This window comes from Ovis aries, chromosome 17, assembly GCF_016772045.2.
Source record: "Ovis aries strain OAR_USU_Benz2616 breed Rambouillet chromosome 17, ARS-UI_Ramb_v3.0, whole genome shotgun sequence".
NCBI classification, from domain to species: Eukaryota; Metazoa; Chordata; class Mammalia; order Artiodactyla; family Bovidae; genus Ovis; species Ovis aries.
In genome coordinates, this window is record NC_056070.1 from 12,125,738 (window position 1) to 12,148,396 (window position 22,659).

Sequence of the window (22,659 nt, forward strand, 5' to 3'; positions counted from 1 at the left end):
CAACCACGGCCCGCCTTCCAGGGCTCCCCGTCATCTCTGCACCCGCCGCCAGTTGCAGAGGGGATTGTCTGTTATTATTATTAATACTTAGAAAGGTTGCCTCTAGCGGAACTAAAATGTGCATCACAGAACAACAGTTGTTTGCTGCGTTTGAAGTGGAGCCTCACACCCAGGAGAGCGCCTTCACTTGAAGTTTCTCTCTCCCCATCTCCACTTGCAAACAGAGATTGATGAATAACAATGATTGTTTCAGAATTGCCTCTCTCCCATTATTTATTTGGTTGTGTCTCTTCCCAGAAACCCCCTTAATTGAACCAGACACTATAAACCAGTTTGCGTGGATTTGATGACAGCCGGCTCCTTGCTTCTTTACAGGAAATAATAAAGGACTCCAAGGCTACAGAATGAGGTGACACCCACCACCTCCTTGTCCCCACCTGCAGCCCATGCAAAAAACGCCAGCCAGATAGTAGAGTCCGCTGCCCATTTGTTAAAGCCGTGGGGAATGCTGCAGGTTCTTGACAGATGACCCTGGAGGCAGAAAGATATGTAAAATTGTACATAAAAGGTTCCTGGGCCCCAGGAAGCCAGTTCATTTGGAAAGTCACCTGTCCTGAAGCTGAGCACGTTCATGGTTTTGCAGCAGTGACGTCTCCCAGGTTTGATCTCCGTACTAGTACCCTGCTCTTCATGCCAGCATTACTGTACTCTAGTACTGCTAGATCAAGCTTTTTCAATAATAATAAAAACCAGCTCCTCTGCAACTGACAGCAAGTGCAGGGATGTGCAGGAATAAATAATGCCAATGAAAAGAAGCTTTTAACATATCATTTGCTCAACACATGCATTCATTCAAGTGTTTGTTCATGCCGAGTTTGCGCCAGGCACCATTGTGGGCCCTATTCTGTCCACAGCAGTGGACAAAATACGAAAACATATTCCCCCTTATCCATCTTCCTTTCTAGGGGAGCGGAGCAAGCAAACACTCAGACATATGGCGCATCACATGATGGGAAGTGGGTGGAGAAATAAAACCAGAAAGGAGAATAAGAGCGCGAGATGGAGGCGGGGACATGTTAGGCTTAAAGGGGGCTTTGGGTCAAAGACCTGTAGGAGAAGGGGAGTAAGCCACACGAGGTATAGAGGGAGGAGGCTCCAACCAGAGGGAACGATGAGGGTAAGGAGCTGAAGCCACAAGGGGCTCAGCAAGTGGGAGGCAGAGGACGATGAGGCTGGAGTTCGAGGAGTGGAAAGTGTGAGAAGGAAGGAGAGGATGCCGAAAGGGAGGATGGGTGATATGTGTGAGACCTCATCGACCTGTCGTGAAAACTGCCTTCTATACAGAAGGCAAAGGCAAAGATCCTTGAGAGGTTTGAGTGACACGATGCAGCTCCCACTTTGGCTGCTGTGTTAAATAAGGACTGGGCTTGGCCGGGGGACGGGGTGCACCAGCGAGAAACAGGAAAGCCAGTTAAGAGCCTTTCATCCAGATGAAGGCTCAGGGTGGAGTGATTAAAGGTAGTAGTGGAGGAGTGGTGAGAAGCTCTGGTGGTATTTTGAATCCCACACCACTGGGATCTGCTATCGAATTGGATGTGTATGTAAGAGAAGGGAATTAAAGATGATTCTGAGGGATTTGGCCTCGAGGGGACTAGAAGGGTGGAATTGCCATTTACTAGACTGGATGAACTTCCAGATATTCCAAGCTAGTTTTCGAAAAGGCAGAGGAACTGGAGATCAAATTGCCAACATCTGCTGGATCATGGAAAAAGCAAGAGAGTTCCAGAAAAACATCTATTTCTGCTATATTGACTATGCCAAAGCTTTTGACTGTGCGGATCACAATAAACTGTGGAAAATTCTTCAAGAGATGGGAATACCAGACCACCTGACCTGCCTCTTGAGAAACCTGTATGCAGGTCAGGAAGCAACAGTTAGAACTGGACATGGAACAACAGACCGGTTCCAGATAGGAAAAGGAGTACGTCAAGGCTGTATATTGTTACCCTGCTTATTTAACTTATATGCAGAGTACATCATGAGAAACACTGGCCTGGAAGAAACACAAGCTGGAATCAAGATTGCCGGGAGAAATATAGATAGGCAGATGACACCACCCTTATGGTAGAAAGTGAAGAGGAACTAAAAAGCCTCTTGATAAAAGTGAAAGAGGAGAGTGAAAAAGTTGGCTTAAAGCTCAACATTCAGAAAACGAAGATCATGGCATCTGGTACCATCACTTCATGGGAAATAGCTGGGGAAACAGTGGAAACAGTGTCAGACTTTATTTTTGGGGGGCTCCAAAATCACTGCAGATGGTGACCGCAGCCATGAAATTAAAAGACACTTACTCTTTGGAAGGAAAGTTATGACCAACCTAGATACTTAGGTCCATCTAGTCAAGGCTATGGTTTTTCCTGTGGTCATGTATGGATGTGAGAGTTGGACTGTGAAGAAAGCTGAGCGCCAAAAAATTGATGCTTTTAAACTGTGGTGTTGGAGAAGACTCTTGAGAGTCCCTTGGACTGCAAGGAGATCCAACCAGTCCATTCTGAGGGAGATCAGCCCTGGGGGCTCTTTGGAAGGAAGGATGCTAAAGCTGAAACTTCATGCGAAGAGTTGACTCATTGGAAAAGACTCTGATGCTGGGAGGGATTGGAGGCAGGAGGAGAAGGGGACGACAGAGGATGAGATGGCTGGATGGCATCACAGACTCCATGGATGTGAGTTTGAGTGAACTCCAGGAGTTGGTGATGGACAGGGAGGCCTGGCGCGCTGCGATTCATGGGGTCGCAAAGAGTCGGACATGACTGAGCAACTGAACTGAACTGAGGATGGCTGAGATACAGATTTTACCCATTGAAGAGGGATGTGGGGGCAGATCAAGAGTTCCATCTTGAATGTGCTAAGTTTGAGATGTCTTTTCAACATCCAGAGGAGAGCCGGCTTTGTGAGCCTAGAATTCTGGTCCAGGCTGGAGTGTTCAGCTTACACTAAGCCATCAGGCTGAATGAGATCAGTACAGAAAGGGTAGACAGCACAGAAAAGGGCTCTGAGCACTGGCCTCTGAGGCACTCCAGAGGTTAGGGAGGCTATGAAATTACTTGGAGAGTAAAATGATATGTAATTCAAAATCAGCCAGACATATAGACATCCAAACCAGCTAGCCTCTATCTTCCTCGCATTTCGTAAGGTTGAGGTGACCATTAAATCAGAAAGTAGACATGAAGTCACATGACACCCCCTGCAAACCGGGCACTGTATCAGGCACATGAATGGCCTTATATCTCACTGGATCTTCACAAAAGCCCTGCACAGTAGTTATTATTGATCCCACTGCCCACGGTAGAAAACCAAGCCTCAGAGAGGTCAAGCAACTCACTTCAGTTTATACAGTGAAGAAAATCGCAAAGCCCGCACAGTCTGTCTCCAGAAACCCCTAGAATCCTCTTGCTCTCCCTTATTACCAGACCCGGCTTCTCAGCCTGACTCACATCAGAATCACCTGTTGGTTGCTCAGTCGTGTCCAACTCTTTGCAACTCCATGGACTGTAGCCCGCTAGGCTCCTCTGTCTGTGGGATTCTCCAGGCGAGAACACTGGAGTGGGTTACCATTCCCTCCTCCATGAGACCTTCCTGACCCAGGGATCAAACCTGGGTCTCCTACTTTGTAGGCAGATTTTGAACCATCTGAGCCACCAGGGAATCACCTGGGATCATTGCAAAACTGCCTGGACAATCTCCTGACCTATTTCCTCTGAATCTCTCAGGATAGACCGAGGTATCCCAGGTTTTACAGCTACCCGGGTGATTCTAATGAGCAGCTGGCACTGAAAACCACTGCCTTTGACCACTTCCCCTATTTGTGCACAGGTATGATCCACTGGGTTCCAGAAAGGATTACACATGTTCATTTCCTAATAAAACTGACCGTTTGTTTATGCTGATCTGTGAAAACCACAATTCTTTGTGCTTTGATTAGATATCTAAGTTAAGCATTCAGTTTAAAGAAAACTGAGGGCATTAAAAAAACATTATTTCCAGAAATGGTTTCCAGGGTATTCTTCCTCAGCCTAAAAGTCTTGTGAATGAGGTCTTGGCTCCCCAATTATTGAAACAAATAAAGGGGAGAAGTAGGTTTAGGTTAGCAAAAAATTTTCTAGCCAAGTTTAACTACAGAAATGTGAGTCAGCCGGTAAATAACTCTGATTTCTCATCCCCAATCAGAACTGCCTTGTTCTTTTGTGTCAGAAGACATTTCTTCTGAGGCTTATGTTTATCATAAACATGGTACCATCAAAAAGGAAATTACCACCAGCGGGTGATTAATAGCCATGTTAACAAAACAAAAAGTGTGGGTGCATTTGGGTCACTGTTTTCTCACCTTTACCACTTAACTATGATTTGGACGCCTTCTGGAAGTTCCTCTGTCCATTAAGAAGATGATCAGTGTGAGATCTTCAGTTCAGTTCAGTTCAGTCGCTCAGTCGTGTCCGACTCCTTGCGACCCCATGAATCGCAGCACATCAGGCCTTCCTGTCCATCACCAACTCCCAGAGTTCATTCAGACTCAAGTCCATTGAGTCAATGATGCCATCCAGCCATCTCATCCTCTGTCGTCCCCTTCTCCTCCTGCCTTCAATCCCTCCCCAGCATCAGAGTCTTTTCCAATGAGTCAACTCTTCACATGAGGTGGCCAAAGTACTAGAGTTTCAGCTTTAGCATCATTCTTTCCAAAGAACACCCAGGGCTGATCTCCTTCAGAATGGACTGGTTGGATCTCCTTGCAGTCCAAGGGACTCTCAGGAGTCTTCTCCAACACCACAGTTCAAAAGCATCAATTCTTCGGTGCTCAGCCTTCTTCACAGTCCAACTCTCACATCCATACATGACCACAAGAAAAACCATAGCCTTGGCTAGATGGACCTTAGTTGGCAAAGTAATGTCTCTGCTTTTCAATATGCTATCTAGGTTGGTCATAACTTTTCTTCCAAGGAGTAAGTGTCTTGTAATTTCATGGCTGCAATCACCATCTGCAGTGATTTTGGAGCCCAAAAAAATAAAGTCTGGCACTGTTTCCACTGTTTCCCCATCTATTTCCCATGAAGCGATGGGACCGGATGCCATGATCTTAGTTTTCTGAATGTTGAGCTTTAAGCCAACTTTTTCACTTTCCTCTTTCACTCTCATCAAGAGGCTTTTTAGTTCCTCTTCACTTTCTGCCATAAGGGTGGTGTCATCTGCCTATCTGAGGTTATTGATATTTCTCCCGGCAATCTTGATTCCAGCTTGTGTTTCTTCCAGCCCAGCGTTTCTCATGATGTACTCTGCATAGAAGTTAAATAAGCAGGGTAACAATATACAGCCTTGACATACTCCTTTTCCTATTTGGAACCAGTCTGTTGTTCCATGTCCAGTTCTAACTGTTGCTTCCTGACCTGCATATAGATTTCTCAAGAAGCAGGTCAGGTGGTCTGTATTCCCATCTCTTTCAGAATTTTCCACAGTTTGTTGTGATCCACACAGTCAAAGGCTTTGGCATAGTCAATAAAGCAGAAATAGATGTTTTTCTGGAACTCTCTTGCTTTTTCCATGATCTAGCAGATGTTGGCAATTTGATCTCTGGTTCCTCTGCCTTTTCTAAAACCAGCCTGAACATCAGGAAGTTCACGGTTCACGTATTGCTGAAGCCTGGCTTGGAGAATTTTGAGCATTACTTTACTAGCATGTGAGATGCGTGTAATTGTGCAGTAGTTTGAGCATTCTTTGGCATTGCCTTTCTTTGGGATTGGAATGAAAACTGACCTTTTCCAGTCCTGTGGCCACTGCTGAGTTTTCCAAATTTGCTGGCATATTGAGTGCAGCACTTTCACAGCATCATCTTTCAGGATTGGAAACAGCTCAACTGGAATTCCATCACCTCCACTAGCTTTGTTCGTAGTGATGCTTTCTAAGGCCCACTTGACTTCACATTCCAGGATGTCTGGCTCTAGAAGAGTGATCACACCATCGTGATTATCCAGGTCGTGAAGATCTTTTTTGTAGAGTTCTTCTGTGTATTCTTGCCACCTCTTCTTAATATCTTCTGCTTCTGTTAGGTCCATACCATTTCTGTCCTTTATCGAGCCCATCTTTGCATGAAATGTTCCCTTGGTATCTCTAATTTTCTTGAAGAGATCTCTAGTCTTTCCCATTCTGTTCTTTTCCTCTATTTCTTTGCACTGATCACTGAAGCAGGCTTTCTTATCTCTTGCTATTCTTTGGAACTCTGCATTCAGATGCTTATATCTTTCCTTTTCTCCTTTGCTTTTAGCCTCTCTTCTTTTCACAGCTACTTGTAAGGCCTCCCCAGACAGCCATTTTTCTTTTTTTGCATTTCTTTTCCATGGGGATGGTCTTGATCCCTGTTTCCTGTACAATGTCACGAACCTCTGTCCATAGTTCATCAGGCACTCTATCTATCAGATCTAGGCCCTTAAATCTATTTCTCACTTCCACTATATAATCATAAGGGATTTGATTTAGGTCATACCTGAATGGTCTAGCGGTTTTCCCTACTTTCTTCAATTTACGTCTGAATTTGGTAATAAGGAGTTCATGATCTGAGCCACAGTCAGCTCCTGGTCTTGTTTTTGTTGACTGTATAGAGCTTCTCCATCTTTGGCTGCAAAGAATAGAATCAATCTGATTTTGGTGTTGACCATCTGGTGATGTCCATGTGTAGAGTCTTCTCTTGTGTTGTTGGAAGAGGGTGTTTGCTATGACCAGTGCATTTTCTTGGCAAAGCTCTATCAGTCTTTGCCCTGTTTCATTCTGCATTCCAAGGCCAAATTTGCCTGTTACTCCAGGTGTTTCTTGACTTCATACTTTTGCATTCCAGTCCCCTAGAATGAAAAGGACATCTTTTTTGGGTGTTAGTTCTAAAAGGTCTTGTAGGTCTTCATAGAACCATTCAATTTCAGCTTCTTCAGCGTTACTGGTTGGGGCATAGACTTGGATTACAGTGATATTGAATGGTTTGCCTTGGAAAGGAACAGAGATCATTCTGTCGTTTTTGAGATTGCATCCAAGTACTGCATTTCGGATTCTTTTGTTGACTATGATGGCTACTCCATTTCTTCTGAGGGATTCCTGCCTACAGTGGTACATATAATGGTCATCTGAGTTAAATTCACCCATTCCAGTCCATTTTAGTTCGCTGATTCCTAGAATGTCAATGTTTACTCTTGCCATCTCTTCTTTGACCACTTCCAATTTGCCTTGATTCATGGACCTGACATTCCAGGTTCCTATGTAATATTGCTCTTTACAGCATCGGACCTTGCTTCTATCACCAGTCACATCCACAGCTGGGTATTGTTTTTGCTTTGGCTCCATCCCTTCATTCTTTCTGGAGTTATTTCTCCACTGATCTCCAGTAGCATATTGGGGACCTACTGACCTGGGGAGTTCCTCTTTCAGTATCCTATCATTTTGCCTTTTCATACTGTTCATGGGGTTCTCAAGGCAAGAATACTGAAGTGGTTTGCCATTCCCTTCTCCAGTGGACCACATTCTGTCAGACCTCTCCACCATGACCCGCCTGTCTTGGGTTGCCCCACGGGCATGGCTTAGTTTCCTTGAGTTGGACAAGGCTGTGGTCCTAGTGTGATTAGATTGACTAGTTTTCTGTGAGTATGGTTTCAGTGTGTCTGCCCTCTGATGCCCTCTTGCAACACCTACCATCTTACTTGGGTTTCTCTTACCTTGGGCGTGGGGTATCTCTTCACGGCTGCTGCAGCAAAGCGGAGCCACTGCTCCTTACCTTGGACGAGGGGTATCTCCTCACCACCGCCCTTCCTGACCTTCAACATGGGATGGCTCCTCTAGGCCCTCCTGCGCCCGCACAGCCACCTCTCCTTAGGGAAAACTAAATTTAGGGTGTTGGAAGCTGTGGCAGAATGTGAAAGTTCCTGTCACATACATCAACCTCTCACTGCTGCTGCTGCTAAGTCACTCCAGTCGTGTCCGACTCTGTGGGACCCCATAGACGGCAGCCCACCAGGCTCCCCCATCCCTGGGATTCTCCAGGCAAGAACACTGGAGTGGGTTGCCATTTCCTTCTCCAATGCAGGAAAGTGAAAAGTGAAAGTGAAGTCGCTCAGTCGTGTCCGACTCTTCACAACCCCATGGACTGCAGCCCACCAGGCTCCTCCGTCCATGGGATTTTCCAGGCAAGAGTACTGGAGTGAGTTGCCATTGCCTTCTGCCAACCTCTCATTGGCTCACACTTAAAACGTTCCAAGTGTTTTTCTTCATTATATAAAAACATGTCTTTTAAAAAAATCTGTGAAACTAGGCAAAGCTTCCCAGACCCAATCAGATGGGGCCAGTTCTATGTTGGTGACCATGTTACATCTCTTCTGATGACCTTATGTTATTTTTGTCATGTGAAATTCTTGTTGTATTTTTGAGGTTTCACATCCTGTGATTGTGAACATTAGGCACATTTTTCTCTTTAGAAGACAAATGACTCTTCCTTCACAGCCCAGAAAGCTCCCACTACTTCCTTCCCACCTGTCTCCATGAATATGGTGACCCCTCCCAGAAGCCATCGCCGGCATCTGAATGAAGCCTCCGAGGTTTCAGCTCTTTAATACACTCTTGAATTCCTGTCTGCTAATTGCTCCTACAATGCTGTCAGACAGGTGAGGGTGTGCCTCATCTCCCGAGGCTGAAACCTTCTATTGGTAGAGTTAAATGTTTCATTGTCAGCATCTGGTGAGCCAGCTCAGGCCATTCATTAAACATCTTTTCCAATCAGAACATACCTGTTTCAAAACAGAAATAACACCAGCTGCTCATTTGGGTCTTTTCTTGCATCTTTATTTACGTAAAACTTTCAGCCCAGGATTACAGGTAGGATTACAGCCCAGGTGATTGAAGGCTAAAATACAGTCTTTCATTTTCCGATTGGGCTGGAAAATGATCAGAAAATGGTCATCGACCAACTTTTATTCAAAGTGACTAAAGGCTGGTTCTCTAAGCTCCTCAGTCAAAGGGAATCTCTCTCTTCTTTGCAGACCTTTCTTGTGTAAATACTCTTTTCCTTGGGTTTTTCCCCCTCCATTATTCTGTAATAATAGCATCAAACATCTCTTTCTCTCCGGTTCCTGGGTGTTCTTCCAGATCACCATTTTAGGCATGTAGGGTGGTGGAGGACACAGAACTGGGGACCCGTCCGCCTGTGTTCACATCCCAGCTATACCCTGTCACTCGCTGTGCATAGCCTTGGGAAGATTTTTACTCACCTGCGGCCTCTGTTTTCTCATCTGAAAAGTGGAGATAATAACAGTAGCCTCACTCACATTATAGATATGAGGAGTGAATGAGCTGATGTTGGCACATGCAGAATATCGTCTGCCTGACCCAGAGTAAGCCCTGTGTATTGGGTTGGCCAAAATAGTCATTTGGGGTTTTCCATACAGTGTAACGGAAAAATCTGAACCAACTTTCTTGGCCAACCCAATAATGATTTTTCTGCAGTCTGTATTCCACCTGCCAACATACAAATAAAGGCCAAAAAGTCCGTGAACTCCAGGTACAGCTTCTGAAGTCCTCCCAGAGACGGGATGACTAAAATTACTGGAGAGATTGTTCTTCTCTCTTAGTAATGGCCTCAAGACTTTCCATTTGTAGCCTTGTATTTGGTCATTTTCCTGCTCTTCTAGGCCTAACTCTCCCTTTTGGATAAAGGGAGGTATATTTTTATATATTATTATAGAATATATTTTATAGGGCTTCCCTGGTGGCTCAGACAGTAAAGAATCCACCTTCAATGCAGGAGATCGGGTTCCATCCCTGGGTCAGGAAGATCCCCTGGGGAGGGGAATGGCAACCCACACAGTATTCTTCTTGCCTGGAGAATTCCATGGACAGAGGAGCCTGGTGGGCTACAGTCTGTTGGGTCACAAAGAGTCAGACACGACTGAGCAACTAACACTTAGATAGTATATGTTTTATAATATATAAAATGTTATTTGTTTGAATTCTGGTTTTGAAATGTGAAGGATAGATCTCTTGTACGCCATCTACAGGGAAGTAGGAAAATAAGTGAAACAAGTTCAAAAGACACAAAGGACGTGTTTCAATGTATTTCCTCTCCTACTCCACAACTCAATACTCATTTCAAAGTTTGGGTTCCATGGTTAGTCCAGTTTCTCTCTTTATACCATATCAAATATATATTTCTCCTATGAAATATAACCTTCACCTGGAGGAATGTGTAAATGATTCTCTTTATAGTTCAGTAAAGCAACTAGGAAAGTTTAACAAAAACATCGACTTGAACTTCAGTTCACTTTAGTCGCTCAGTCGTGTCTTTTGCAGATCCAAGGACTGCAGCATGCCAGGCCTCCCTGTCCATCACCAACTCCCGGAGTTTAGTCAAACTCATGTCCATTGAGTCGGTGATGCCATCTGACCTCATCCATCTCATCCATCTCATCCTCTGTCGTCCATCCCCTTCTCCTCCTGCCTTCACTCTTTCCCAGCATCAGGGTCTTTTCAAATGAGTCAGTTCTTCACATCAGATGGCCAAAGTATTGGAGTTTCAGCTTCAACATCAGTCGTTCCAATGAACATATCAAATATATATTTCTCCTATGAAATACAACCTTCTCCTGGAGGAATGTGTAAATGATTCTCTTTATAGTTCAGTAAGGGAACTAGGAAAGTTTAACAAAAACATCAACTTACACTTAGCATAGCTAAATAACAGCTGACTTACATGAAAAGAAGTGGAACTCTGAGTCTTCCTAAGTGTCAAGGGGAGGGTAGTAGGAGAGCCCTGTAAAGACTGCAGACGGGATGTAAGGGTCTAGTTGGTTGAAGCACGTGGCCAAAACCCCCCATGTAGATTTCCACACGTCCCTTTCCATCTTGTATGCCATCTACAGAGATAACCATAGGAGGCTTCTCAGGCCTCAGAGGTCGGAAATTAAAATTCCACTTGTACTTACCTGTGAAACTGGTATAAGATTGTCCTGTTTTTCTGTCAAAGGTCTAGCCAAGGGGGTTGTTAGCCATCCTCTAGCTGCTGCTGATGTCGCATTTGTGTTCAGTGATTTGGAAATGCCCTCATCTATGTGGATTCCCTGAACCCATCTCTGGGACGCTGAGAAAACTAGAGAGCTCTTATTTGCATATATTATTTAGTTGTATGTCGTTTTAGATGTCGCCTTCTACATGAAGGACAAAAATCTTTTCTTCTATGGTTCAGAAAGCAACAACAGAAGTTCTGATGGTGATGGGACTTCCCTGGTTGATCCAGTGATTAAGACTGCACCTTCCAATGCAGGGGACGTGGGTTCCATCTCTGACCAGGGAGTTAAGATCCCACATGCCTCAGAGTCAAAGCACCGTGACATAAACAATATAAGCCACCTTGTAACAAATTCAATAAAGACTTTAGCTATGGTCCACATTAAAAATATATATATCTTAAGGAAGTCCTGATGGTGAAATCACACCAAAGTTAAATGGCAGTTTTCAGTTACAGATAGAATGATAGGAAAAGAACAGGGAAGCACATAAAATGTAAATCATCAGACTTGCCTGGTGGTCCAGTGGCTAAGATTCCATGCTCCTAATGCAGGGAGCCCGAGTTTGATCCCCCGTCAGGAACTAGATCCCACATGCCACAGCTAAAGATCCTGCATGCTTCAACAAAGATTGAAGATCCCAAGCGCCACAACTAAAACCCAGTGTAGCCAAATAAATAAAAATGAGTAAATACTAAAATAAAATACTTTGGAGAACTTGAGCGAAAGACCAGTCATTTAGATGGGCGTGAATGAGAGCAAGTCACATAATTCCATGACATCCTGTCTGCCTTCCTAAGGGAATCTGTAGGAGGTGGACTTGCTAGCCTTTAGAATGTTCCGAATGGGTTTCAGGGAACATCCTAGGCAAGCCAGAAGTAGGAACATAATGTAATGCTGAGGGCTGTGCAGACTAAACCCCACCTGCTCCCACAGGCCACACCTGAGGATGACTCTTGACTAATCTGGTGAGCCTCTCTCTGATGGACGGCAGGCCAGGCCATACCCACCAACCTGGAAGTGGGTTGCCGTTCTTTCTACTCACTCTAAAAGAGAGACAAAAATTATAATAACCCAGATGCTCACTGCATCCGTTTTGCCCATCAGCTTTTTTCCCAGATGGCAGTGCTGCGCTTCCTCACTGCCCTGTGCCATGACTCTGTGGTTGGGTGGTGTTTGCTCTGGTCCAGCGCTCTCTGTCATCTGTCCTGGGTCAGTGAGCAAGAACATGAGCTCCTTGAAGGCAGGGGCTGCATGTGGGGCTGGTTCAAGGCTTCTCTGTCCGTGAGATTTTCTAGGCAAGAATTATTTACTGCACCTGGAATAGTGTCTGAAGACTTACTACTTACCAGACATGGTGTACTGTTTCATTTCTGTCTATTAAGGGGAAAAAACCTACAAAGTAGGTACATTTTACAGACCTGAAAACTGAGGTTCAGTCACTTGCCCGATGAGAGTAACAAGGTGATAAGTGGTAGGCGTGGGATTCCACTCAGGGCCCTCTTGTGTCTTGTATCAGCCTTCCTAACAGCTACACTGTACCGCCTCCTGAAGGCTACTGGACATAATCAATTATAAACCTCTGTATAAAGCAACAGCTACATTAACTGAAAATTAGCTTGCTCTAGGATAATCCTGAAAGTCTTTTCTAATCAAATTCTTTTGGAATCATCATTTAATGTTCTGTAAATGGCACGTGATTGCCCCTTTGTTGGCTGCTCAGATGATAAAGCGTCTGCCTGCAATGCGGGAAACCCGGGTTCGATCCCTGGGTTGGGAAGATCCCCTGGAGAAAGAAATGGCAACCCACTCCAGTACTCTTGCCTGGAAAATCCCATGGACGGAGGAGTCTGGTAGGCTACAGTCCATGGGGTTGCAAAGAGTCAGACAAGACTGAGCAACTTCACTTTCACTTTCACTTTAGTGGTTGGAATAAATCAGCATCAACGAGTTTGACTTTCTGTGAGCGTTTGTCTCTGAAGAGAAAAATGTGTGTGTGTGTGTGTGTGTGTGTGTGTGTGTGTGTGTGTGTGTGTGTTGGAGAGGGGGACCCAGACTGGCATTTAGTGATGCTGGAAAAAGAATGGCCTTCTTGGATTACATTATGATGGGGAGACCATGTATCCCAGTGACTCTTAAAGGCAAACATGGGCTTTTAAGCTGAGAGATTCACAAAGGAGGAAGAGATAGAATTCAAATAACAATGTGTAGGACATTTGAAGAGTAAAATTATGGATGTTTCTAACTAAGAACAAAGTGAACAAAAGTGGGAAATCTCCATGACAACTAGAGAGCGAAGCAACTGGATTCCAGATTCGCCTGCAGCTCTCTTCAAAACTCCCTGGAAAGTCTGAGAAAGCATTTAAATGGAAAACAAGTCAAGTGAATTCAGGCGAATGAATCTCTGAAAGACAGGAAATGATCCAGGTGATTGGAGTATACTCTCTCTTAGGGAAGTGGGAAAGTAAGTGAAATAAGTTCAAAAGACACAAAGGACATTTTTCAATATATTTCCTCTCCTACTCCATAACTCAATGCTCATTTCAAAGTTTGGGTTCTGTGGTTAGTTCAGTTTCTCTCCTTCCTACCATATCGAATATATATTTCTCCTGTGAAATACAACCTCCTCCTGGAGGAATGTGTAAATGATTCTCTTTATAGTTCAGTAAAGCAACTAGTATTTGTTCTTGTGCAGGCCTTTTCAATGGGAAACATTGCTTCATCCTGTTCTTAAATGATCAATCATTCACATATTGAGTGGGGGCTCAGCAGTAGAGAATCTGCCTGCAGTACAGGAGAGGCAGGAGATGCTGGTTCAATCCCTGGGTCGGGAACATCCCCTGGAGAAGGAAATGGCACCACAATCCAGTGTTCTCGCCTAGAAAATCCCATGGACAGAGGAGCCTCGCAGTATACTGTCCATAGGGTTGCAAAGAGCGGGACACGACTGAGCACACCCGCTTGCACCTGTGCTTAAACACTGCAGGAGATTCAAGGACTTTGCCGATGTCCAGAGGGAAACAAAACTTGTGCAAAAGAAGATCATGGCATCATAAGCAAATGCTAAAGTTATGGGATGCAGTTGTTGCAAGAAAAGGGACCCCTTCCAGGGCCCAAGAGTGGGCTCTTGTCTAACACTCAGAAATGAGTTGTCCAGTGAGACACGCGTGCTGACAAAACCAAGACTTTATTGGGTAGGGGCGCCCAGGCAGAGAGCAGGAGGGCAAGGGAACCCAGGGCGACCGCTCTGCCACATGGCTCAGAGTCTCGGGTTTTATGGTGATGCGGTTAGTTTCTAGGTTGTCTGTAGCCAATCATTCTGACTCGGGGTCCTTTCTGGTGGTGCACGTATCGCTTAGCCAAGATGGATTGCAGTGAGGAGGATTCTGGGAGATTGTTAGAACATATGGACTGGAGTCTCTTCTCTCCTTTTGACCTTTCCTGAATTCTTCTGGTAGGTGGTAGCTTGTTAGTTCCAAGTTCCTTACCAGGAACTCCTGTTGTAAAATAACTCATGTAAGTGGTTACTGTCTTGCCTGGCCAGGATGGGCGGTGTCAGTCAGTGGGTCCCCTAACACAATTAGGAAGAGAGGCTTCATTCTTCAAAAGAAGAAGAAATCAGTAGGAAGCCCACCTTCATGGGGAACCCATAGAATTTAGTCACCCAGAAAGAAAGGACAAGATCTAGGCAGGGGCTCAGCATTCACAAAGACACGTGCTAGGCCTGAGCCAGTGACAGCAATTGGCAACTGGGAGTTAATGTAGAGAACATACATGCGGAGAAGGAGGGTGGGGCAAAATAGAGAGGAGCCTTGACATATGCGCGCTACTGTGTGTAAAATAGCTGGCTAGTGGGAAGCTGCTGTGCAACACAAGGAGCTCAGCTCAGTGCCCAGTGATGACCCAGAGGGCTGGGATGAGGGGGTAGGAGAGAGATCTAAGAGGGAGGGGATCTGTGTACACACAGAGCTGATTCACTTTGTTGTACAGCAGAAACCAACACGATATTGGAAAGCAATTATACTCCAATTAAAAAAAAAATAAGGTTAAAAATAAAAAGTAAACCATTGTCTAATTCTGCCTCTACCACCTAACCAATGTATGATGTTAGGCAGGTCATTCTAACTCTCAGTTGCCTTGTGTTTCATCAGGGAAATGGCCACTTGCTTCTTAGGGCTGTTGTAAGGATTAAATGAGATAATGCAAACAAAGCCCTTACAAAATGGCAGTGTCATAATCCTTCTCCATTGATGTTGAAAGGATAGAGGATTTGATGAATGGGCACTGGAAAGGCATTGTCATTCTTGAGCAGGGTCTTGGCTTTAATTAATGTGGGTCTTAGGAAGATTAATCTGGCTGTGGTTTGTAGGATTGATGAAGGGAAGAGTCTGAAGACAGGGGGTTCTGTCAGGAAGCCGAGAGTCATTTGGCTTGATTTTATGAGGAACTGAATTAGGAAGGTGGCCGTGAAGACTGAGGGAGGACAGCACTAGATGGAGAAAAGACTGTCCAGAACTCGGTGACTTCATCTACAAGTCAAAAGACAGCTGGAGTTAGTCAAAGATGAGCCCCAAACTCTGAGCTGTAGAAACCAGGTAAGCGTGTGCCAGCCCTGCACTCAGAAGGGAAGCCAAGGTCATCGGGGCAAAAGCTACAGAAAGCAGGTCCCAAGAAGGCAGGCCTCTGGTCTGTATTATTTCTCTTTAGGTCCTCAGCACTAGAAATAGTAACTCACATATAGCAGAAGCCCAGAAGTATTTTTTGAATGAATGATGGAGGGATGGAATGAAAGAATGAGTAGATGGTGAGAGCGCATGCATCTACAAGTAGACTCTGAACAATTACATAAAGTAGATGGTTTTTGTTTTTTATTTATTTGGCCATGCCAGTTTTCAGTTGCATGCGAACTGTCAGTTACAACATACGGAATCTAGCTCCCCCACCAGGGATAGAACCCAGGCCCCCTGCAGTGGAGCGAGGGGTATTAGCCACTGGGCCACCAGGGAAGTCCCAGTAAATGGTTTTTATATTTTGAGTCATAGAGCAGCCTTCTAAATAAAGGTCCATATTTAATCTAGGGGGGGAAAAAAAGTATTTCTCAGGAAAAATTTAAAAACCATCCATCCAATAGAAAGAGGTAACTGTTAAAACTTAGAACCCTGATACAAAGGGAATGTTCTAATTCAGAGAACATAAAATAAACATGTTCCAAATAGGGGAAAGAAAACCCCACTTGTTCTGGTATGTATTGTTTTATCCTTCCCATCCTGGGTATAGGATAAAAGAAACCCCTTACTTGTTTGTTAGAAGAAGAAAGCTCGCACTTGAAGTTCTTACTTGGCAGATGTCAGTTGAAAGCTCTGCTTATGGAATATGCCGCAGTGTCAAAGTCTGTTGGATAATTTCAGACGAATGTGTCATGTGTGACATGGAAATATGGCACGCTGTACATTAGTGATTTCCCAAGTGTTTGGAGCAGGTAGTAATGTGCGGAGAAAGTGCTCTTTATCTCTCCACACAGTGTAGTTGTAGAGCAGTGGGGAAATGCTTTTGGTGGAAATTACTTTAGTCAGAAAAAGAATCCATTTACAATATGCGCCTTCTAACATCTTTCAGACAATGCATTGTATTAAAGAGGCATTTTTTGATTAATGTTTTATAAACATTTTTCAGCATGACAGCTTAAAGTCCCTGTAAAATTGTAAATGCGCGCATGGTGTTCACTTCCATAAAGTCAAACGCCATCTCATATAGTCTAGTTGGATCCTGTCAGCCACAGTGACACAGAATCAGTACCTGGGAGCATTAAAATTAATTTGCTTCATTTATATTACTGCACTGATCGCAAGATGAAAAGAGTCCTATATTTAAATTTTACTTGAAAAAGAAAACTCTTTCGAGCAAGTTTGTTTGGTTTTTTTTTAATTATTGCCCCTTTTTTTCTCCCTAGTTAATGAATGGAGTGAAAATGGAGTGATAAGTCTACACAGTAACTTTATGATGGGGTCTGGATTAGCACAATTCCAATCCTTCAGCACTCTCCTTCTGAGCACTAAGGTGCTCAGAGACGAAGGCGAAACAGTTGCTGACCCTAAAAAGCCCACAGCTTAGTAAGGGTCACATACACACACACACAAACATACACACACACACACACACACGAAGCAAGCAGTAATAATAAATCAGCAAATGCTAGGCTGGAATGCACCTCAACTGGGTAAGCCTAGAGCAGAAAGGAGGCTTGAGGCAATAAGGATGACTTCCCTGAGGAGGCAAGTTTGGGAACTGAGGGCTTAAAGTTTGGGCAGGTCAAGAAGTGGGTGACAAGAATTCTGGGCAAAAAAAGAGCTCATTGGCAAAGATCAAGAGGCGAGACCTCTCGAGCCTGCGGGGGGGGGGGGGGGGGGGGGGGGGGGGGGGGGCGGGCAGAGGTAGGAGGAGAGGGTACTGTGCTCCCAGTGGCTGGAGCACAGGGGGAGTCGAGGGGCGGGTGGTGAGCCACAGAGGGGTTTGCACTCAGTCTGGCTCCTGACGAGAAAATACCCTGCACAAGACAAGCCTGAAGGCAGAGAGCCCGGTTTGGGGAGTGTGTGGGGGGCACAGGTGAGGCCCACCATGCCCTGAAGGAAGGTTAGGGGGAGGAGGTATGCGTGGTCACCCAGGGGCTGCTGAGCCTCCTTAGTGAATGAATGAGCGATGGGGTATACTAGTGAAAGGGTGGGTGAAGAGGATGAAAGGGCGGTGCGTTACATGGGCTTCTGGGAAATGAGATCTAGCCCATGTTCTCTGGTTTGACTTGAAGATCAAGTTTTGCCGAATTCATGGCCAGGTGACAGAAATCGCAGGGTGGGAAGTGCAGTGGCCGGTGCTGGGAAGCTCTCTGTTGCATTTCCAGTGTTCATCCTGACAGTGCTGGAACCCAGCCAGGAGGCCTGAGAACAGAGGTCAGAAGCTCATTGCTTCCAAGTGATTGTGGCCACTGCCTGGACCACTCGGGCGTGGAGAAGCTAATTCTCCTCCCCTCACTCACTCCTCCCAGCTTCTCTTTCTACTCTGACTCTTGAGAAAATGAAAAGGCACTGAGCAGAAGCTACTGACTTGGGGCCAGAAGGGCAGACAGGGAGAAACTGAAGGAAGCATGGGAAAGACACACAGACACAGAGGAGACGGCAAAGACACTAATGATTGAAAAGGAAAGTGACTCCGGATGATTGAGAAGTGAGGGAACATTCCAGACCCAGGGGACAGAAAGGTTCCAAAACAAAGAGCTTGACTCTGGAGCCTCGGTCCTTTCATGCAGGGACTAGCCTGTCGGGAATCCACCGTGAGAGGGTGACAAGACACAGCAGAGGCACCTGACCCTCATCTTCGGAAGCCAGGTTTTCCTCTCTGATTTTATTTTCAATCATATTTTTAACAGTCACCAGGAAGAGTGGCGATAGGAAATCTGATTAACAATGAACAAGAATGAGAGGCTTCACTGGTGGCCCAGTGGCTGAGACTCCACGCTTCCAATGCAGGGGGGCTAAGTTTGATCCCTGGTTAGGGAACTAGATCTCACATGCCTCATCTAAAGAGCCTGCAAGCTGCAATGACGATTGTAGATCCCATGTGTCACAAGTGAGACCTGGCACACCCAAACAAACAGTTAACCAGAAGGAATTGCAGGCTCACAGAGTGGTGAAGGGAATTCCCTGCTTTGTTTGACAAACGGCTATAGCAGCTGCCAGTCATGGTAGAACCCTCTCTGGAGGTAGATGGCTGGGGTGCCAGGCTGAGTGAGAGCGTGTCTGTGTCTCCAGGGTGAGTCAGGCAAATGCACCAGCCCATCAACCCAGGGACAATTAAACAGCTGGAAAACTGGAAAGTGGAGAGGGGACAATGAATAGCCGGAGCTGGGGGAATAAAGGAAGAAGCTGGAGATCTCAGAACCTATCAGTAGAAGTCTGGAGAGGAAATGAAGGTCAGCCTTCCTAGGATGGGGCATAAGGGGCTATCCACTGGGGCTAACCCCCAGGCACCTGCCCCTTCTCCAGACTTCCTGTGGTGCCCTCTCTGGGCAGAACAAAGAAGGGAGCCATGACGTGATGAGGAGGAGTGATGTTTGCAGAATCCCAACCCCGTCAGCAAATATGTACGGAGGAGTCTGTTGGAAGATGAAATAAAAGAGCTGAAGAACCAGCCCGGGCCAGAAGAGAACTTCACATGCATCGGTACTAGGGACTACAGGAGGTAGAAGGTCAGGTGTACTCTGGAAGCTTCTGGAAGTCAACTTCCATCTGGAGTTCCCTTGCAGCTATGAGAATAGGCCTCACAGTTACTGAGCTCCTGGCTGATGTGAAATCACACGGAGCACTCCTGGGAGGAACCCGAGGGGAGAGTGTCCCAAAAAGACTCTGGATTGGAGAGCTCTTTGCAGCCCAGGTCCTGTTCTGCTTCATGGAGCCACCATCCCCAGGACGTCTTGAAGACCTCAGAGGCCTTGACCCCAGCCTGACACAGAGAACTGGAAACCCAGGGGACCTGGATTGCAGTAAAGACCCCACCTCTTGGGAAAGTTATCCAGCCTCTCGGCATTTCATTCATATGGGAGAGCCCTTGACATCTAGTAGAGCACCTGGCATCTAGTTAAGCGCCCACCGCACACAGAAACATTGTTGTCATCATTACTGTTATCTTTTCATCGCACTCCAGTGAGCTGCTGAGGTCCTTTCCATGATGATACCTTGTGTATCTTGCTTACTGGAGAGGTAGCTCTGCGACTGTAGCTGTGAACCTGCTTTGGCTTACTGAAGAACGTCACAGAGCCTGCCTGAGCGTAGCCAAGAAAGTGGAACTCAGGTGATTTAGCCCAGCAGCCCTGGGCCTTGAATTTTGAGTAAGAAATCCCTGCTCTGATCTCTTTTAGAAACAAATACTTCCATATTTATATCATTTGCTCCCTTTATGCCCCGCTGTTACTCCACCCTACCCTCCAACTCGTTCACATCATCCTTTTGGGCCAGATAACCTCTCCTGAGAATTTCCCTGGTGGTTCAGTGGTTAAGAATCCACCTTCTAATGCCAGGGACGCAAGTTCGATCCCTGGCCAGGGAACTAAGATCCTACATGCCTCAGCACCACAACGAAGATCCAGAGCAGCCAAAAAAAAAAAAAAAAAGTAATAGCCTTTTCCAAAAATAGGAAGAATATATGTTTAGATCTTCTTCGTTTCTCATTGTGGAACTTTTTTGAATGTTGCAAATTCAAATCCAATAAATGGATTAAGCATATTACATTCAAAAACAAAGCTCCTTTGTTCTTTATATTAGCGAGAAGACAGAAACTGTGCAAGATTAAACATTTGGAGCTTCGAGAGAGACATTGTTTGGGAAGAGTTAAGTGTTTGCAGTTGATGGCAATGATATGTGAGGCTATGAAAAAGAAAGCAGCCATGAAATACATTTTTGCATAAAGGTTTGAAATTTATTAGAAGGTAAAAATAATTGAAAAAGCAGAGCTCTCCTCACTGGGTTATAATAAAATGTTATTTATGGGCCATCACTGCATGTGTTTAGGAGCTTGGTTCCTTTTCAGTGGCTGTTCTCAAAGAAACGAAAAGAAAGCTAAGCTCTTAAAGCTGTTCAGATGACAAAACTGATGTGTATACACAATCTTCTGATGACTGGGTCACATTAAAGCAAGTGGTGGTAACAGTCAAATCACCGGAGTCTGAATTCTGTTATAGAAGCTTAATAGGTACACATGCCAGGTGGGTACTTACAAACTCTGCATGCTTTGCCATGGGTACAGTAGAGCCGCAGACTCATTTAGTAGTACTATCCATTTACCTAAGTACCAGTAAGACCTTCACTGTGGGGTTTAATCACTCAGCACAGATTTTAGAATTTTCATCTGCCATACATAATACTGCTTAAAGCGCTTTGAGCTTCTTGGCCCAAAGAGTGGGCAAAGCCTTTATAACTGTCTCTTTGGCTAAAGTACCCTCCTCTTTATCTTATCAAATCCTTTCAGCCCCTAAGTGAACTTAGGTGCTTTGAAATGGTGTCTAGCAGGCCTCCATAAAGACCAGTGGAGTGTTTTACTGCTAAGCAAATGACCCATTTTTAACCTCTACCAGTATGCCTCAGTCTTCTAAAGCAACTCTCTTCCACACTGTCTTCTCTCCTCTCGTTAGACAGGCAGTGAGAATTACCGGTGCCCTCGAACTGACCCCCTTTTCAGTTTTAATCTCTTCTAGAGCTTCGAGCTTTACATAGTAAAAGGAAGATGGAAAGGTTTGGTGATTCATTCGAGACGTTCCCTGTTTGGTTCTGTGAATATCCACAGGGGGAGGATGGTGCGTGCCCACGTCCAGCTTTAACAGCCTGTGTCTTTAGTTTGATGACAGACTGAATTTGCCTCTGGGTTTTCCGTCCTCTTTGTTCATCAGGAATCCCAATGCTGAAGATCGTGTTCGCAGGCCACGAGTACCTCTCTTTAATATCCGTCCCCTTGCTCATCTACCACCCGGTGCAGATCCTCCTGGGAAGCGTGCTCGTGCCAACAATAAAGTCCTGGATGGTGTCAAGGCAGAAGGTGAGACTCTAGAAGGATCTTCTTTGGATCCAAGTCACACTGAAATGCTATTTCTGAATCTTAGCCATCATATATGTTAGCATTTGCACATATAACCTTGTTCTCAAGTACACATTTTAACTAAATTCAATAATAATGATGCATTAATCCATTTCAATTTGAACAAGCGAGCTGAGGACCAATTGTTCTACATTGTTATAAAAGCACGATGATACTTAAAATGCAGTTTTTAAAAGCCGTTTTTAATTTGCTCATGTTGAAGGGCATATTACAGTGAAGTAAAGGTTCAGTAAACATACTCAAAATATACGTGCCCCACCGCTCGGATGCCCACCATCTTTGCCTCTTCATCCCGCCTCTTCATTCGCATGTGTCCTGATTTCACATTTTTCTAAACATAATAGCACTTGGATTTATCTAGAATGTCTCTTTCTCTTTAATTTTCCAGACACTTCACAACTTCTTTATATTGCCAAACTATGTGTTTGGGAATTAAATAAGAGTTCAGTAGCAAACGAGGCCACACAGTGATGTCAATTTCACCACACTCGGCTCAGAAGCCTTCTTATTTGATATTTGTGGATTTATAAAATTATGTGTGCTAAGTCACTTCACTCATGCCCAATTCTTTATGACCCTGTGGACTGTAGCCCTCCAGGCTCCTCTGTCCATGGGATTCTCCAGGCAATAATACAGGAGTGGGTTGTCATGTTCTCCAAGGGATCTTCCCAACCCAGGGACTGAACCCACATCTCTTATATCTCCTGTGTTGGGAAGCAAGGGTTCTTTACCTCTAGCACCACCCACGAAGCCCAAAATTATATATCAAATTAAAAACCAAAATAAAACAAAGTGAATGACTCATACGAAATGTAGACGCAGTACCTACTGCAGAAGCACCCATTGAGCTGACTCCTTCCCAGCGGCTCAGACTTTGCAAGACTACTTTCAGCCCACTTACAAGGTGGCAGCTGTCACAGGAGATGAGGAGGAGGAGGAG

The 22,659-nt window shown here is 45.0% G+C and overlaps 1 protein-coding gene across 9 annotated transcripts in view; it reads left to right on the plus strand.

The window, feature by feature from the left end:
• Positions 1 to 22,659, plus strand: part of SLC10A7 (solute carrier family 10 member 7) — a 307,346-nt gene that overhangs the window by 279,499 nt on the left and 5,188 nt on the right. For all 9 annotated transcript variants that reach the window (XM_042234294.2, XM_027956247.3, XM_042234295.2 and 6 more), the window contains one exon: positions 21,514 to 21,659. In XM_042234294.2, coding sequence (XP_042090228.1) covers positions 21,514 to 21,659 — 146 coding nt within the window. The remainder of the gene's footprint in view (positions 1 to 21,513; positions 21,660 to 22,659) is intronic.